At 38.3% G+C, this 19,280-nt stretch overlaps 1 protein-coding gene across 4 annotated transcripts in view; it reads left to right on the top strand.

Annotated features, from left to right (window-relative positions):
- slc4a1b (solute carrier family 4 member 1b (Diego blood group)) overlaps positions 1-19,280 on the top strand; it is a 45,006-nt gene that overhangs the window by 3,331 nt on the left and 22,395 nt on the right. Inside the window, exons 2-9 of one of the 4 annotated variants that reach the window (XM_034055583.3) lie at positions 44-145; positions 4,423-4,481; positions 4,762-4,862; positions 11,002-11,060; positions 12,852-13,032; positions 15,619-15,754; positions 16,651-16,735; positions 17,709-17,751. In XM_034055583.3, the coding sequence (XP_033911474.1) occupies positions 131-145; positions 4,423-4,481; positions 4,762-4,862; positions 11,002-11,060; positions 12,852-13,032; positions 15,619-15,754; positions 16,651-16,735; positions 17,709-17,751 (679 nt within the window). In that variant the 5' untranslated portion in view covers positions 44-130. Of the gene's footprint in view, positions 1-43; positions 146-4,422; positions 4,482-4,761; positions 4,863-6,696; positions 6,812-10,998; positions 11,061-12,851; positions 13,033-15,618; positions 15,755-16,650; positions 16,736-17,708; positions 17,752-19,280 lie in introns of those variants that run through there. The other 3 variants (XM_034055582.3, XM_034055584.3, XM_034055585.3) reach the window with 3 other exon arrangements.

Here is a 19,280-nt window from a genome sequence, read left to right as displayed (position 1 = left end):
AATGTGACCCAAGGAGTCTAACGGCAGGACTTTCCTTCCTCAGGTTATGCAGCTGAGAAGCTGAAGACAGTATTGTGACTGAGAGGCAAACAAGGACAGTGTACAAACCCAGGGAATCCGGGAAGGACACATGGCATCACCTTTGGTAAGTTCACCGCTTGGTGGTCTCTACCCAGATCTTTAATTTCAAAAGAGTAACTCGCTTTTAATGATCTTGTATTAGGAGACAGTATGGTCCAGGGGTTAAAGAAAAGGGCTTGTAACGAGGAGGTCTCCAGTTCAAATCCCACCTCAGCCACTGACTCATTGTGTGACCCTGAGCAAGTCACTTAACCTCCTTGTGCTCCGTCTTTGGGGTGAGACGTTGTTGTAAGTGACTCTGATGCTTCACACGCCCTAGTCTCTGTAAGTCGTCTTGGTTAAAGGTGTCTGCTAAATAAACAATTAATAGTTGTATGACTGTCCCCTTATCAAAAGGATTGGAATGCGTGTTTTATTTTTGATAAGCCTATGGGACTTTGAGATCAGCAGCTGTTCTTCAGTGCCATAGACACATGTAACACAGGCTCTTTATATCAGTGAGTGCCAGCACCGTCTACCTGAGTTATAGTGCGTGTTTCCTATCATTAAAGATTTCTTTTAGTAAAAATGGGGGCTAGCATTGCACTTCATTTAAGTGCAAGTACTATCTGGTACACAACCGTGTATTGCTAGATAGCATTGGCTCTTACCATATAAAGACACTTTGGTTGATCTAGTCTGTTTTACATATATCTGTGGTAGGTAACTACAACTGAAGTTTCTGGACTGAAAGGACATTAACACAGACACACACACAAATCACAGTATCTTATTAAATACCATGCACAATGTTTGCAAACGTCATAAAAAGGCAAGACTGTAAACAAAATGAAGTTTGAAACTCCTTGCTCTTTAAGGTAGGAGTCCAACTGGTACTTAAAATTGAACTCCCTTAAAAATGACTTTTAAAAAAAAATAACTTTTTGTTCAGGTTGAATTCTTCATTTCCAAAGACTATGCTTAAAAAAAAACAAGTGAAAAAAAAGCAAGTGGAAAACTCGTGTTAACCTTTTCACTGCTGCACAGTGAACTGGGATCCATCAGGAGAAAACGATGAAGAAGCAAAGGATCAAAGCACTGTCAGGTACAGGGCGAGCGAGGCGGCCGCCTCCCACCCTCCCACGCTCAACCAGACTGCCATGGCATGCAATGTGCCGCAACATTTAGTTTGCTCGTTATGTGCGCGCAAAACGCTCGCAAGTGTGAGTGCTATGAAAATGCTGCAGGGCATGCATGAAAACAGATAATCCGACGTCTTCCCCAACTGTGGAGCGCAGCTTTTCCAGACTGAAACTGATCTAGACATATTTGCGCTCAACGATGACTCAAAAAGATTGTCAAATTGGGCCATGTTGTCAAATGAGAGCGAAGTTGCCAAGAGTTTAGAATTCTCAGATTTGATCAACGACTTTGCAGCCGCTGAAGCTGGGAAATGTCTTTGTAATGTATGTTCTTTTGTAATTTAGAATGTGATAACGCGCAGGCAGGGATTAATTTGTGGCAAGTGTCAAAGAGGCATTTTTTATTATTTATTTATTTATTTATTTATTTCTGCCTGGTTAGTCTCGCCGCCTCCCTGTCAGAACTCACTTATAGTCAGGCATTACAGTATTTTTCAGTAGGCCTACTGGGGCACGGTCATTTTAGAAAAAAGTTAATACGTGATATGATTGAAGTAGACTGAATTCTGAGTGCTTTGAAGTTGTGAATTATATAAAATGATAAAATGATAAAGTATAACAAACGAACTGGAACAAGTACTATTCATTAACATTATAATATAACTAATATTATTTATATATAACCGTGTCTTACTGTCAGTATATTAGGTGTATATGATTACATGACACACCTGTATACTCACTTTAAAACACGGTTGCTATTGTAGCATTCATTTGATGTTCGTAATCATCACCGCCTAGGGTCCCACACAGCCTAAGGCTGCCCCTGATCAGGTATATGTTCTTGTGTTTAGTCCAGGAAAATCTGTGAATAGTTAAAACTTTCAGTGGAAATGTGGGAGATGTAGTCTTTCAAAGGTGCTACCTGGATGCTATAGTCTTACCTTGTATTCTAAACCATTCACACTTATTCTCTTTTGCACAGTGCCATCAGTGGCCAACTCTTGTAACTGCGGGTTCTCTAAATGGGCAAACAAATTATATTTAATAGCTCTGCTAATTCTAAATATAAATATCAAAATATCATTAATATCTGTAAATATGAAATTATATATATATATATATATATATATATATATATATATATATATATATATATATATATATATATAGCAGAGAGTCAGTTATCCGATCTTTGATCAACCGTACTGTCTAATCAACCGAACGCACGCGTAATCACGTGATGAATTATGTGTTGTGTATTTAGTGGTTGCAATCCCGGGAATCCCGTATGGTAAATTGAGCTCCCGAATCCCGATTTCGGGATTGTATTAAGGAAACTCTGAATCTATTTTTAATCATGGTTTTCCCTTGTTTCGTTATGTGTGCTGCTCTGCTGCGCTTATAAACTAGGCAACCAACGCCTGCCGCTAAAATGAAAACCACGATATTTGAAAATCGCTTTACTGATAACAACCACTGTCTGCAGCTATTCGGCTCAACATGGAAATTAAAAAGAAAACGATTTTTATTGGCCGTGACAAAGGAGACACAGATGAGACATTCAGTACATACCTTCGGTTCTACAATTAACTGGAATGTGTTTGTTATTTGTTTTACGAAAACTGCATAGAAGGAAGCACCGTTTTCAGTTTTTACTTTTTGTTCATTTCCCTGTATTTGAACAAATGCGGTTTGTTGATTAAACGTCGTAAAAAAAAACCATAACTGTACTGAAGTTCATCTGTTTTCACTCTGCCTGCTTACTTAGCATTCCTCTTGCTGTGTGGTGGTGACTAACAGAAAAAATAAATTCACGTGCTATAAGGTAACAGTTTTAAACGACGCTATTTTTGTAAATGTCAAAAGTTTTACCAGGATCTCATCTGTCCGCGACCGCATTTTTATTTAATTTTTTTCAGATACGGTAAATCTTTCAAACTTTAAAAAGCAAATTAAAACAGTCGCCTCGTTCTTGATTTTTCTTCTGTTTCGTCAGTAAGGGCTGGAGATCCTGTCTATGTTATTGAGCAGCTTACTTTTATTTTATTAATTTCAATTATTGCACGTTATTACAATGCCTTAACAGCAAGTATCAAAGTGTAGAAACATTTTACTGAATTTCTGAAGTTTTGTAATATGTCAAAGTTGTACTGAATTGTATTCTTTGATTTTCAAAGTTATATGGTACGTTTAATTACAGTATTTAATTACCTTAACTGCAGGTGTTAAAGTTATACTGCATTGCATTAATTTAATGATTTGTAAAGCTTTGTAGGTTGGTATGCTTAATGTGATAGAATAGGTTACTAGCTATATATCATTATCAGTAGGTACTTGTGTATGTTAACTTTATTCTATACATTATTAAAGGTACAGTAATTGTTATTAATACCTGTTCTATTATCCATACAAATGGATTATGCAAACTAGTATCAGTCCCAATTAGTTTGGATAATTGACTATCTACTGTACATACATACATACTTACATACATACATACATACATACATACATACATACATACATCTAGAAGAAAGGAAATTAACTTACTATTCTGTTAATTTCCTAATATGTGGGCTGTTCAAGAGAACAGCTGTGACTCTGTGCTTTGTATGGACCCGGCTCAGGAGGGTCAGTTACAGCAGCCACCAATAAAGTGGCCGCCGGTCCCGGTCAGCTCTGTGGTTGGGGTCACTCTGGCAGTACCATAGTTATACTGGGTAATGGTTATGGTTAAGGCTGTGCTGTCATTTTCATGTAATCAAGGCCCAGGATAGCATGCTTTGGATCAGAAATCAATTTACTTAAACTGCCTTGAATGAAATACCTGCTGTGGTGTTTATTTCTACTTCAACAGACATTTCCATCATCTGAAAAATGAACGTACTCTTTGGAGTTAAAGGGTTTTTAATGCCTTTACAATTTAGGTTTCCTGAAAAAGAATGCACAAATAATATAGTGGCTTCTCAAATAATTCCAAATAATGCACCAGGGATGAACAAACTGGGTTACTGTGATGCTCTGGTGCTACACTCCAAACGTCACAGTATTATGAAAAGCCACATTTCTATTCTGATCAACCTGGGATTGAATGTGTGTGTGTGAGTGTGTGTGCGTGCGTGCGTGCATGTGTGTGTGCCACTGTACCTTGCTGAACTCATTCCAAATGCATCTATAACAAACTCAACCCAAATCTAAGCAGTGTCTCTCTCCCTAGAGCCAGGATGAAACTTTCGAAGAGGAGGACCGCCAGATCACCAGATTGGATCCGAAAGCGTGAGTGTCTGGGTTTTACTCCAGCTAGTTCAGTGACACACTGGAAATGAAAATCCTTGTAGTGATGTGACTCGGAGTGCTAATTCGATACGTGGCACCCGGTAACACTTTACATGAAGTGTCTCGGATTGCTGTGTACTTACATCGTAGTTACTTATCTACCATGCTTTTACTACGCGTTCACTGTGTCGTGTTTGCCATGCTTGCTCTGCTTGGCCCCTGGTTTAGGGCAGCTGGTTTCTCGGAGGGGGGTTACCGGTGTCTGTGTTTCTGCCCGCAGGGTGCAGCCTGGTCGCTCTGGAGCCTATGACCTGGAGAAGAGGAGACAGATGGAGGGTGATCCAGAAGGGCACTTCCACAAAATCCAGCTGGACACAGAAAGTAAGTGTTGTTTCTTTAGTTAGTGCGTCTCAAATGGAAAAAACAGGATTCTCTCATTATTTCACTACCCAAATTACAAAAGGGCACTGATTTAGTGAAGGTATAGTACATAGTGCACAATTTACTGTCAAATGAAACAGACTGGCGTTGTGTTTACTTTTCTTTATAAACAGCTGAAGAAGGGCTTTTGCCCGAAACATCCTGAAAATAAAAGATTTTTTAATCTTTTAAAGCTTTTGTGTATATTTTTTAAAAACCTTTTTTTTATTATGTCATCAGGATTTACAGAACAGTATTTTCAGAAGAGATTTACACACATACACACACACAAACACACACACACACACACACACACACATGTTTGCATTCCTATATTTGTGGGGACTTCTCATTGACTCTCACTATATTTTTATGTACTATTTCTAACTCCAATCAGACAAAATTCCGCACAGGGTGAAAGTTGAAAACAAACTAAATATTTTGCCACTTTTATTGTTTTTAAGGCATATTTAGTTCTTAAAAATGTGTTTTACAAAGTGGGGTCGTCCCCACAACGTTGTTTTTTCTGCGGTTACTATCTTTGTCACACATTGATAGTAATACCTGCCCCCCCCCACACACACACACACACACACCGCAGCACGCACACACACACACACACACACACACACGCACGCACACACACACACACACACCGCAGCACGCACACACACACGCACACACACACACACACACACACACACACACTGCAGCAGGCACACACACACACACGCACGCGCACACACACACACACACACACACACTGCAGCACACACACACACACACACACACACACACTGCAGCACGCACACACACACATTTAAATAAGAAACAAAGGGATTACTGTTACTTGGTGGAACAATTATCTTAGAAACTGTCAGTATGTCTTGAGTATGTTATTTATACATATTTATTTAGATAGCACTTACACATTCGTATGTGCGAGACACAATGCTGATTGGTTAATAACAGGAAAGAAGCCAGTGAAGGGGTGTGGGCAATTTTCCCCTCCACATGCAAGACATAAGACATAACTTGAGAACAGAGATTTCTTTAGCCTAGTGTAGAACCAGATGTCATGTTTTAAAATGAAAATGCATGTTTGCTATAACATGTGTTTCTTTCAAAACTGCACATTTGAGTCATTTCGTAATGAATGGATGTGCATGGTGGAGAAATATTATGGAGCTAGGGCAGCAGTGTGGAGTAGTAGTTAGGTCTCTGGACTCTTGACAGGAGGGTCGTGGGTTCAATCCCAGGTGGGGGACACTGCTGCTGTACCCTTTAGCAAGGTACTTTACCTAGATTGCTCCAGTAAAAACCCAACTGTATAAAGTGTAATTGTATGTAAAAAATAATGTGATATCTTGTAACAATTGTAAGTCGCCCTGGATAAGGGCGTCTGCTAAGAAATAAATAATGATAATATTGTGTTAGCTACAATTACTTTAATGAAGGAAATGATCCAAGTAGCTTGGATCTGATTGCTGGCACCTGATCATTTCAGTAAACAAGGTCGTTCTAATAAGCAGGACTGGGTGCAGAGCAATAGAAATTCTTCCCCCTACTTTCATTACAGAGCACTCTAGCTGTATAGGAAAGAAATCGCAAAACAAAATGATGATAGAGCTTGGAAGGATATCAGAAGATTTTTCAGAATGTTTTGAATATTTCGGTGTCTTTAAAAAATGTTTTTATTATTTAATAGATAGAAAACAAAAGAGAGTTGTTGTTGTTTTCCCCTGCACACGAGTCTGCTTTGGGTTGGTGTTTACTGTCAATATGTGGACTTGAATTAGAAAACACTCGGAACAAATTGTCAGACACAAGACAGAGGGGGAGCAACGCACTCTAAAAGTCTGTTTTTATAGATTTCTGGTTTACCTGCTACACCTTCTCTCTGGGCTCAGGTAGGTGTGTTCTTACTCCAGGATGCACAGCGTTTCATTAGAGACACAGCTTTAGATTAAATGTTATTTGTTTAACTTTGTTTTTTAAAAGGCCAACTTGAAATGACACATTTGAGGCGCTATTATCATGAAAAAAGCAACGTCACGGCAGACGAGCTCCTGGGTGTGAAGAGGCGATTGGAAATTCTTAATTGGGAAGAAAAACAGGGGTCAAATAATTAGGGGAAGAAGGATCCTACCAACCCTTGTAAAAGTGTACTATAGTACACCAAGGAAAGGCAAAAGAGATTTAGGAGCGAGGCACGGAGACACTTCTTCACACAGTGGTGAGGGTGTGGAATGGGTTAGCTAGTCATGCTATTGAGACAGAATCAATGGGATTCTTTAACATCCAACGTGACAACGTTCTGAGATCAATCAGCTACTAGCAACCGGACGAGCGTAGATGGGCTGAATCGTGATTTTTGTTAATGTTCTCATATGTTCTTATAATTCTTAGTAGTAATTCGAGTAGTGTTCTTTATTATTATTATTATTATTATTATTATTATTATTATTATTATTATTAGCAGTAATAGTAATAGTAGGAGTGTTCGTTTTTTAAATTGTATTATTATAATAATTGTACCTTTTATTGAAAGCAATTTGTTAATAATAATAATAATAATAATAATAATAATAATAATAATAATAATAATAATAATAATAATAATAATAATAATAATTGAATACCTGTATTGAATTAATTTAAAGATAAAGGTAGAAATTTAACAGAGAAGAATAATTTGATGTTCATACATACCAAAATTCTGAAGCTACACCGATACCTGATATGAACAGAATTGGCATTTAGGCTTCCACAGCATTCACCAGAGCTTTGTATTGTCACATTCAGTTCCACTATGGAAAGTGCTAACTTAAGTCATACTGGTACAGTTCCCAAAAGCTTATATACAGATGTGAAAGAACTTGGTTTGAAGATCTCCTAGCATTAGAGTGTAGCCCATGGTGGCCACTGTTAGGTTAGGTGATTAAGTGTGATGAAACTTTGCATTTGTCACAATACAAGAAGTTATTCCATAGGCTATTCATGCCTGGGTCCAATGTGGACATATAATTATCTGTTAAATACCATCTATAAAATGATAAAATGTAGCCTATATTTTATTTTAATAGTTGGAAAATGTTTGGGAGTGTATAGAAAGTGTTTAGTCCAGTCATTTATAAAAGGGGGGAATTCTATGCTAATGTTAAGAGACCTAGAATTATATTACTGTTCTAATATAAGTTTATAAATGTACAGCATGCACGTTGTCTTGTTTTCAATTTATGTTATAGATATTCATCTTTTTTTAATGCACTGGCATATACTGTATATATATACCTCCTCTTTCATCCAGGGGAAGGTCGAGGGACTTTATTAGTAACCCCGTTGCTGGATCACTACAGTAGCCATGTATCTCAAATTAAAGAAACACAGAAAACGAAAAAAAAAAAAAAAAAAAAAAAAAAATTAAAAAGAAAATTAAAAATGGCAAAAACCAAAAAATAAAAAAAAAGGAAAGGGGTCCGAGCGCATTGTGCGACACCCAAGATCGGTAACTTATAGGAAACCATAAGGCTACCGTTCCCCAGTTTGTCATGCATGAAATATTGACATATTGAATTTCCCCAGGCAACGCTGGATACTTCAGCTAGTATATATATATATATATATATATATATATATATATAGTTTTTTTAAAAGACACAAAAAGAAAAATATATATATTCTGTTTTTTTTTTTTTTTTTTTTTTTTTATTATTTAAATAACCAAATCTAGAATTGAAGCCGAACTTCTATAAATGAACAGAGGTGACTCTGCAAGGTGTAACAGGACATCTAGTTTGTGGATGCGGTTCAGTAGACTGAAGTTAGCACTAAACGTTTAGGAAAATGCAGGTTGTGTACAGATTCAACAGAAATGATATCCTTGGATTCTGTGAGTCACTCAAGTTTCCTTATAGCTTGAGAGCTTGAGACAAGTGTCTTTAGCATGTCCCTTCGGGATTGCGTGTCTCCTTTATTGTGATTGGTCGGTAGATAAGCGTTTAACAAAACTGTTAAACAAATGACATGTAAGCATTAGCGTTGAAGAAGGCTGCCTAGCAATGGCGAGCTCTGTTTTGGAAATATCACAAAGCTATTGTCTGAAAACATGCAGCTACACAGCCACTGAATACTCTGTCTATTATTTTCACTGACACTAGCTGCATGGTGGTGCTAGAGGCTCTCAATACAGCATGACCTCAAGCAGCGTTAATAAATGCAGACTGGGGGTGGGGATTTATTTACCACACTCAGACCACCTTGCTTAGTAAATACTGTATCTGCCCCTGGGTAGATAATTGCTTCAAATGCATGCAAAACACAGGAACACTAATGCAGTGGTACCCCAAATATTATCCATATGCTACCAATGCAGAAGGACTTAGTTTATGCAGTAACATTCACAGTTATTAATTCAAAATTAGAGCTTTCAGAATGACCAAGTAATATTTAAGAACTAGATGTCATTAGGTAAGCAAGTGAGGTGTTAGTATCATGGCAAAGTATATTACAATGTCTGATTTATGGAATAACTTCTTGAGTTCTCAGGATACATGAATACAGTAAAGATGTGCTATACAGAGGGGGGTACAGACAGGGAGACACCTCCATAGATCCCTATAGATCTGATACTCCCTATAATTTGTGCTAATACCAAGTTTCAACATAATTGGTGTGCTACCATATCGGCACCACCCATAATATCCATCGTGTTGCCATTGCTGGTAATCCTGTGGATTGCTAATGGTTCCACTAGGTTTCTTCAGGATAATGCACTGGGATTATGGGACCCCAATGGTGTTTTAGAAATTAGAAGCATGATTTTGGATGCAACAGCATGGGCTGATCAAGGTTGTTTCAGCTCAGAGGAGCTTGGTAACAAGTCTTTTAACCAGCATTGCTGCATATACCTATCTAGCAATCTGCAGGGCGTTATCAAACCATCTTAATGCCTTCAGATAGACTTTCCTACACTCCAGATTATCAAAACACCAAAGAACTGGTGAAGACTCAGCTAAACTTTTTAAAAAGTGTCAGTAATTCAATTCTAATCACTAACTATTCCCTACAACACAACACAAACAACACACAAAAAATATGTTTTATATGATTTCTATAGCTCCAAGGTTATCTAATCTAACCAAATCTAATATAACCGAATCTAACCTAATTGAATCGAATAGGGGGCATTATGTGCTGTATTTATGGCACGCACATATCTACCAGCCTGATCAAACACTTTGTATTTCTAATAACATCCCTGAACTTTTATCAGGGGTTTAAATCTTGACATTTTTATCTGAGCCAACCCATCACAGATACTTAAACTGATTCATTAAATGGCAAGTAGCTTTCCATTAGTGATGTTTCTTAGTGCTGCACTCAAATACTGATTCTGTGTTTTCAGATGAGTTCAGGGGCTGCTCTTCTGTTCTAGTTGCCTGTAGATATATAATGGGCAAATCACCTGCTTCATACATTACTATGGACTGGGCAATTTGCCTGCAAGTTATCCACAGTGTAAAATACAGGTTAGCACAGGGATGGGCAATTCTGGTCCTGGAGGGCCGGTGTCCCTCCTGGTTTTTGTTCCAACTGTACCCTAAATTACTTAATCGGACCAATTAAGTGCTTAAATTTGTCAGTTGGAACAAACACCAGGGGGGACATCGGCCCTCCAGGACCGGAATTGCCCACCCCTGGATTAGCGTGTGCCTTTGCAGATGTAAAAGCCAGAGCCACCTAGTGATTTTGGCCTTGAAAAGTAATCTGATTACTTGTTGATATTGCATTATTAAAAAGTAATACATTATTGTAATAACGTACTCAAAAACGTAATCCGACTACAAGTAATTTGTTAGTGTAAACTTACTTTAACAAACTTGCTATTAATATTGCAGTGAAAATACAGTGGAAATAGTGTCGCAAAAACTTGTGAATGGTGTTATAAAGATCCACCATTGAAATAGTCTAAAAGGTTTTTAAATTGTTCAGGTAGGATTGGTCCCATAAAGACATCTAACCCTGTGAAGCCAGTGTGTGTGTGACTGCAGCCGAAGCAGGAATCCATCCTAATGTGCTCTTTGCTTTTTGCCAGCAGGTCTCAACCCCGGAGTGAACAGGAAGCTATTTACAAACCCAGGCAGAGGAAGCCACCAGGTACACAAGCAACTTGTCAGGAGCGCCTTTATACATGAAGGGGCGCTTTTCTATGTGTTACTAACAGATTAACATTTTTATGTTGAGATGACTTGGCACAGCAAGTTCCAGCCGCAGTTGTTTTTCTGAAAACGACTTCAGCGTTGCATACTTTCAATCAAATGGGTCGTATTTTTTTTTTTTCTGTGCTTAAAAAAACCCTTTTAAATGCAAAGAATGAAAGATAACCCTTGGAATGTGGATAGTGTGCTATTGACACTTGTAAGGTCACTGTTATACCAGCAAAGAAAGTGCAGGCTTATCAGCTGTTATAGGGGCTAGTGCTTACAGCCCAAACAGAAACCAGCGCAAGACAAACTGAGGATATAATGTTTGTCACGCAAAACCACTGAGAGCATTCAATAACCCCTATTGGAGGGCGTGGTAAAAATGCAATGCATTACTCGAAGAACAATGGAAGAAGAGTCTTTGAGTTCTTGAAAGCCAGAACAGAAATAATGCAATTGTATGTAAAAATAATGTGATATCTTGTAACAATTGTAAGTCTCCCTGGATAAGGGCGTCGGCTAAGAAATAAATAATAATAATAATAATAACATCATATTCAAAGAAATAAACAGTATCAGCTCTTCAGATCTTTTCACAGTGATATATTTATACATTAAACTGTTCTACAGTATATTTCTAAAATATCCACATTGATAATAGTAATATTAAAAATAAGCAATAGGAATATGGATTAGAAACGGCACAAGATGACATCGCTTAGAATCAGAGCAGGTATCATGTTTTAAAATAAAAAATTCTTTCAAAACTGCACTTTTGAGATCAACATCTGCATGGTGGAGAAAATGTATGGAACTATTTAGATCCACTTGCCCTGCACTCTGTTTTGAGCTGATGAGCTGTATTAGACCAGTAATTAGCCTCACCTGACTCTAATCCCGTTTCAACATGTGCTGACCACACTTCATCAAGAGAGTGTGAACAAGGGGTCTAAGAGCAACTGAAAACATCACATCTTAACTAATACACTGTCAATTATAATAAGGGTGTACATGGAAGTATATTAAAACAAAACAGTTCTGGTCTTTGATTTGTTAAAAATATAATTAAATAGTAACAGATTTAACCAGATTAGCGCCTGCTCTTTAAAACAGATTAAACGTGATTTTTAAAATGAAAAAAGTGACCAGATTTTATTAACCCGAAAACCGTAACCCCTATGTAAAACTTGTAGGAAACTACAGTGAGTCAAGTGGACAAAGCTTTTGGGCAGTCCTTTCATCAGTCAGGAACGATTGTCAACATGACATTTGACATACTGTCAAATTGCTATTCTAACATTGTTTTTCTGGAAGGAGAAAACACCAGATGCAATTCTAAAACAAACAAGAGACTTCTTACAAACCCCTACATGAAATGTATGAGTTGTTTATTTCCGGTTTGGTAAGAGCCCATTAGTTTCTTTAAAAAAAGTTTACCACTGTATTTTTGCAGGGTATGCAGTTTTCCCATGCTTTTTCCCACTATGCATTTACCAGAGTTTCCCCTAGTTTACAATGTTTATTAATATGCTTTACCATACCTCGCTATTCTTCACAATCCTTACCTATGCTTTATCATGCTTTTGCTATGCTTTATTATACTTTGCTGTGCTTTTACAATGGGAAACGTTTCTGAGTAACACCACAGATTTAAACACCGCACTCCAGTGTTTGTGAGCACTCAACTCGGGGCTGGTTTTTAAAGACGGTGGTTTGGCTGCATCTTGCTGTTGCTATGTTCCAGTCATACGTGGAGCTGAATGAGCTGAAGATGGACACGACTAAGGAGCAGTTCTGGCAGGAGACGGCGCGCTGGGTCCGATTCGAGGAGGACTTCAACGAAGATGTGGAGCACTGGGACAAGCCGCACGTCTCCTACCTGACCTTCAGCAGCCTGCTGGAGCTGCGTAGGACCATGGACAAGGGTGAGTCTCCAGGCATGAGCCTCCTGATCTGCTGCTTCCAATCAAATCCTACCCACCGCTGTCTGGAGAAATCAAAGGACAAGGGTCTGTAACCAGGTTCCACAGGTCTGGTCCTGGAGGTCTGCAGCCTACGAGTTACTGTCAAAAATGAAATATTTACTGTAGAAGTTGTTTCACCTTTAATGGATCTACCATAGGGTATACTTGGTCTATTGCCACATCATTATTTTCTCTGAGTATCGAATCCTGTGTAACCCACTGGTTCAATTTTGCATCAATTGTGTAATGTGAGTGCCATTTTTAAACAATGCCAGTCTTCAGTGTTGTTTAGCATTATGAGATGTGATCCATGTTAAAAGGTGATATAGTTTAAAGATAGAAACAATTGGTTCAGGGCTCCCGAGTGGCGCTTCCAGTAAAAGCACTCCACGTGGAGTGCAGGATACTCTCTACAGTCTGGACGTCGCGAGTTCGAGTCCAGGCTTTTCCACAGCCGACTGAGAACGGGAGCTTCCAGGAGGTGGCGCTCAATTGGCAGAGCTAGGTCGGCCAGGGTGTCCTTGGCTCACCGCGCACCAGCGACCCCTGTAGTCTGGCCGGACACCTGCGGGCTTGCCTGTAAGCTGCCCGAGAGCTGCGTTGTCCTCCGACGCTGTAGCTCTTGGGTCTGCAGTGTGAAAAAAAGCAGTCGGCTGACGGCACACGCTTCGGAGGGCAGCGTATGTTTGTCTTTGCCCTCACGAGTCAGCGCAGGGGTGGTAGCGGTGAGCTGAGCCTAAAAATAATTGGCCATTTCCAAATTGGGGAGAAAATAATAAAAAATAATTGGCAACGACTAAATTTATTTAAAAAAAAAAAGAAAATAAAAGAAACAATCGGTTCAAAGTTGGAAAAAATACCTTAACATGAGTAAAACTGCACAAGTGGGCCCTACGTAGGATTTGATACACATGGGAAACACAATATGCCCTTCATAGAAAACGATTTGATTCTTGTGTGCCGCTCTTTCCTGTAGCATTGCCCTGGTTGTAACGTTGCTTCTACGGGAAAATCAAGATGTAAACATATCCTTCATAGGTGATCCAGGTTTTTTTGTGCTTTATTTTTCATCTAGAACAAACTTTCAAGACTTTCTTAATTGAGAGCAGATGACCTTTATTGAAACAAAGTTACTGGTGTAACACTTCATATTGTCTACAGACAGACTACGACTGATCAGGAGTTTCACCCACAGATTCGTATTGAAAGGCACTCGTGCTCTTTATACTTCCACACAGTGAAGGCAGCTGAGCTTCCAGTGATCGGAATCAGAATCAATCTCACACCAGTCATATCAATGCTTTGGCTTTTGGTGTTTGAGCCGAGTTTCAATATAAATAAATTATATTATGAATAGAAATGCAAGAGTCTAGCATCATTTGCAATGGTCAAGGACATCGACTGAATGAGTAAATTAAGAACGCTCAAAGCCAGGTAAAGGCAGATTTAAAGAAGAATAATAATGGCTTGGCAGTGGAGCAACAGCACCCAGAGCCCTCAAGTGAAACAGAAGCCATTCAAAAACACTTGAAGCTAGTTACTCTTTCATTTAAACATATACATGGTATTCTTGTGGGGGGAAATTGAGAATCAGGGCGAAGTTTCAAAAGGCTTATTCTCTAATAAACTTTTTTGAACCAAAAACAAACAAAAAAACCCACTTTATACAGAACTAGAACCAATCCGGGTTTAATCAGTTAATCAGAAGGGTCGTGCAACACTGGATTGTTTTAAAAGTAAAAAAATAACTTTACCTACGTTAAAATTAAAGTAAAGGCAGTCAAATATTTTAAAATTGATTCATTAAAGAACTGATCTTATTTTTGTATTAGTATTTTCTATTCCCTAATAAAATAGTAAATACAAAACAAAGCAAACACTAACTATATATATATATATATATATATATATATATATATATATATATATATATATATATATATATATATATATATATAACAAATAATTAATTAAATCACAGGTAAGCATGACATCTGTTATAGAATATGGCACAAATGCATTGATTATATATATATATATATATATATATATATATATATATATATATATATATATATATATATATATATATATATTATACTGTATATAACTTTTCAACTTATTTAGAAATAGTACACAAATGTAATCAGAAAAGAAAATCTTTGGCAGCTGTGAAACTTATCAAAAAGAATAAAAAAACAAGGGGAACAAAATAAAAGCAGGTTTGTGTTGATGAGTGGTCAGAGGGAGGGAGGGGAGATGGTCACATCTGCCCCCCTCTCACCTTCATTAAAATACAATAGCTGCTTCAATCTAATAGCTTCACTCCACCCCTAAGTGTAAATACACTGAATTCTCAAGCCCCGCTTCTCAGTCTCTCCAGTGTGATACTGCAATATTGACAAAGGCTTGTTTAGTGCATTGCTGTTGGATCCTGGCTGTTGTCTGTATGAGGCTGTGGCAGGTCCTGGGTGTGTAAAGTGTGCACTGTCCCCCAGTCTCAACGGTCAGTGTGGAGTGTTAACCCCATTCTCCTCATGCCTCCAGGGGCTGTTCTCTTGGACCTGCAGGAGCAGAGTCTGGCGGGCATTGCCAGCAAGGTGGTGGACAGCATGGTGAAGGACGGCCAGGTCAGCGAGCAGGACCGGGCCCAGCTGCTCCGGGCTCTGCTCCTCAAACACAGGTGATTGTTGCATGCTTTTATTTTCTTGGTCAGTGAGGGCCAGTGGCACAGCCTGCAGTCAGACTCCCTACTGGTGTATATTGCTTTGATATCAGGGGCCGTATTCACAAAAATTTAACCTGCAAGTTATTTGTTTTTATATATTAAATCCAGTTTATCATCCAGAACATTAAACCGCTCAATCAGAATTCTAAAACTATAAGAAAGTCATGTGTACTGAGGTTTTCCCTTAAAATCCAGTTTGTTATTCTTCACACTGTTCTGGGCTGCTGCCCAGAAAACCAGTCTGAGAATATGAATATTACATTTTATTTTAAGCTCTGTGAATATGTATTTGATGTTATTTTCCTCCTGGGTTCATAGTAATGTTCATATTATCCAGGTCTGGCCTTTACCATAATTGGTAAAGTTATGTCTGTTTTACAGGGTAGATCTAATGAATTAACAGTTTGTAAATGTTTTGATGCCTCATTGAATGCTTCTGATGTTTTATTATTTTTGTGTTTTATGTGAATCATGATTTAGACACTTGTTTGTTTCTGGTTTTGTAAAATGTTTGTTGTATTTACTGCTGCCTGTTCCATGGTCATCTTGCCAGGACACCCTTGTGAAAGAGGCTCCGGTCTCAAAGGGGTAACTTCCTGGTTAAAGAATGAATAAATAAAATAAAAGAAATCGTCAACATACATTTCCATAGAATAAAATCCCATTGTAAAACATTGTAAAAATTGTACAACTTTTCATGCAGTTCCTCTGTGGAGAGACTGTTTGCTTATCTGAAAGGGTTACCCTGTCCTCCCAGCTGATACTCCTGCAGCTCTTATCTGAAAGGGTTACCCTGTCCTCCCAGCTGATACTCCTGCAGCTCTTGTCTCACCTTGTCTCTTCCCTCACAGCCACCCCAAGCAGCCAGCCTCCCCCTCGGATCCTCTCCTGGAGGGCGAGCACATCGAGATGGAGACCTTCTCTGTCACCCAGGAGGTCAGTCCAGCCTGCACCACTGGGCATGCAAGTCCTATATATGAATTATATATATATATATATATATATATATATATATATATATATATATATATACTTAAAACACAATATGTCTTATATGAAGTCAAAGTGGCACCTTTCAGACCTATATACAGTAGTGTGCAAGTGTAATTAGAACACCTCAAGATTTGTCATTTATATCCTTTATAAACCTCTGGATGTGAGAATTTCAATTTTTCGGTAATATAGAAACAATAGGCACTTGTGTGAAAGTGTTAGACTACTTTGTGCTTAAGTAGGCATTTTAAACAACTTCTAAAAAGTCTCATGCATTTTACCATTTGTGGGTATGTGTTCCGTTACTGTTTTATATTAATTGCATGCGTGGCCTATTAAAGTAATCAATTAAATGAGACAATCACTATTTGCCTATTTTTACAATTTTCCAAGATTTTCAATTCTAGTGGTTTGAGTTCATATGCACACACATCAAAACTACAGAAGCAACGGGGTGTTGTAATACATGTGCACACTGCTGTTATTATATATCACGGACAAGTCATAATCGACAATAACTGATGTAGTGAGAACACTTTATTATTAAATGTGCAGGCTCTTCACAAAAGCCTTCAAATACAACTGATAAAACGTGCTGGTAATATGATCTCAACACGAGGCTCCAAATAGGGCAACGGGGCGAGTAATCAGTCCAAAAATGTCTTATTGTTTAATTGAGAATCAAAGCCAAGACGATTAATCATCTATATACTAACTGAGCATCACATTTCTAATATACGGATTATTATATATATATATTATAAGTAATTGAAGAAGCACTCACCCAGTCAGCAAAGCTTATTGGAGCGCAGCCACACACTGCATCCCAGAAAATGCCATTCCCACAATCGAGATCAGCATGCAGCCAATACATCTCTAATACGATCCTAGCTTTAATCTCTTTTTTTTCTTTCAGAGGGATTCTGCAGAGAATACAGAGGCCACCGTTGTGCTTGTAGGTAAGTGTCACTAACCCAAACTGGAATGCTCGTTCTGCTGAAAAGCTTGCCAGCATCACACGTCTGTCAGCAACACAAAGCACTTGCACAGGACCTAGTGCCAACTATTGCCACACAAATGTGAAAATACATTTGATCGCGTTGTGATTGAGATGAGGTAGTTACTGAGGCTGTGTAGATGAAAGAGATGTTCAACTGCACACAGGCCTCAAAGCTGGCATTAGCACTTTGGAGTTTTGTTCACTTTTTGAAAGTCTGTGTAAAGGTGCTTTCCCCTGAGTTCAGGAGCTGCTCTTCAATTCCGGGTGTTTGGAGTGTTGGTATGATCAGACACTATAGAAGTAAGAGCCAGTGCCATGTAATAGAACTCATAGTCAAAGCACATTAACACAGGCTGGTCAGAATCAAAGCTTGTGTAATGTGAACTGGGCTCAGCCTTTAACACTCTGGCAACAAATTTATAAAGGGGGGAAAAACTGACCGCAAAAAGCCACGTAATGTACGTGTTCAGTACGGCCGCACTCAGCGTCAAAATAACGACCTATTTTATAAGACTAATTAGGTAAAGCAGGTGATTCCGCAATCAAACCATTTAAATACCCCTCACCGCAATTAGCGGAGGAGAATTACACACCTCTCACAAGAAATAGCGGGTTTGGGTCAACGCTGTGTGTGTAGGCTACACATTCCCAAAGAAAATGAATGACACACAAAGACCTCAGCCTGGTACTAGCCATGGTGATGAGGATGCTCGGAAGAGAAAACTGAAATTTACCAATATGGAAGTGGAGATTTTGGTACAAGCAGTACTTGTTACACATGAAGATGTGTTACAAGCTCGAAATACATCACCAGGACAAAGGAATAAAATATGGAATGTGTGGTGGCTTCTTAATAAACAAATGTACCACTTCAGAGTTTGTAGTCTAGGTTGCTTAGACATTACGACGCATCATCCAGTTACTGTGCTTCGCATATTAGTTCAACTTCTTATTTCGTATAGAATAATTCCAGGCGTATAGACTTTTCAAACTTCAGAAACAATACATTTTATTTACTTACATCCATGGCAGTCAAACAGGTGGAAAATCCTTCCATTGTACAGCAATATGTTCAACAACAATAACTCCATACAGCTTCGGTTTAACTACTTATATCTTCTTAAATTCTTATGCAGTTACAACTCTCCTATTTCTTATGTATGTCTGTATTTCTGACTCTATGTATGATTTTAAAGCATATCTGTATAGTCTGTAATATAGCTACATTATTCAGATGTGCCTACAACTAGCTATAATGCATTTGCTCTAGCTACAAACTAACTGCGTCATCTGTCCCTCTGTCCTTTTTTTTTTTCTTTCAAACTCGAATTTAACAATACTGCCTGAACTAGTATTGTTAAATACCAGAATGCCATATTACAAAACATGAATTCTGTAGGCATTACTAAAATAACGGTAGAGGACGAGCCCTCATTGTATTACATGTATATGAGACTTTTTCTTTAGTGCGCCTCAGAATATCGTTCC

The sequence above is a fragment of the Acipenser ruthenus genome, chromosome 33 (genome assembly GCF_902713425.1).
Source record: "Acipenser ruthenus chromosome 33, fAciRut3.2 maternal haplotype, whole genome shotgun sequence".
Lineage (NCBI taxonomy): Eukaryota > Metazoa > Chordata > Actinopteri > Acipenseriformes > Acipenseridae > Acipenser > Acipenser ruthenus.
The sequence above is the reverse complement of the archived record's forward strand: the minus strand, read 5'-3'. Positions and strand labels throughout refer to the sequence as shown.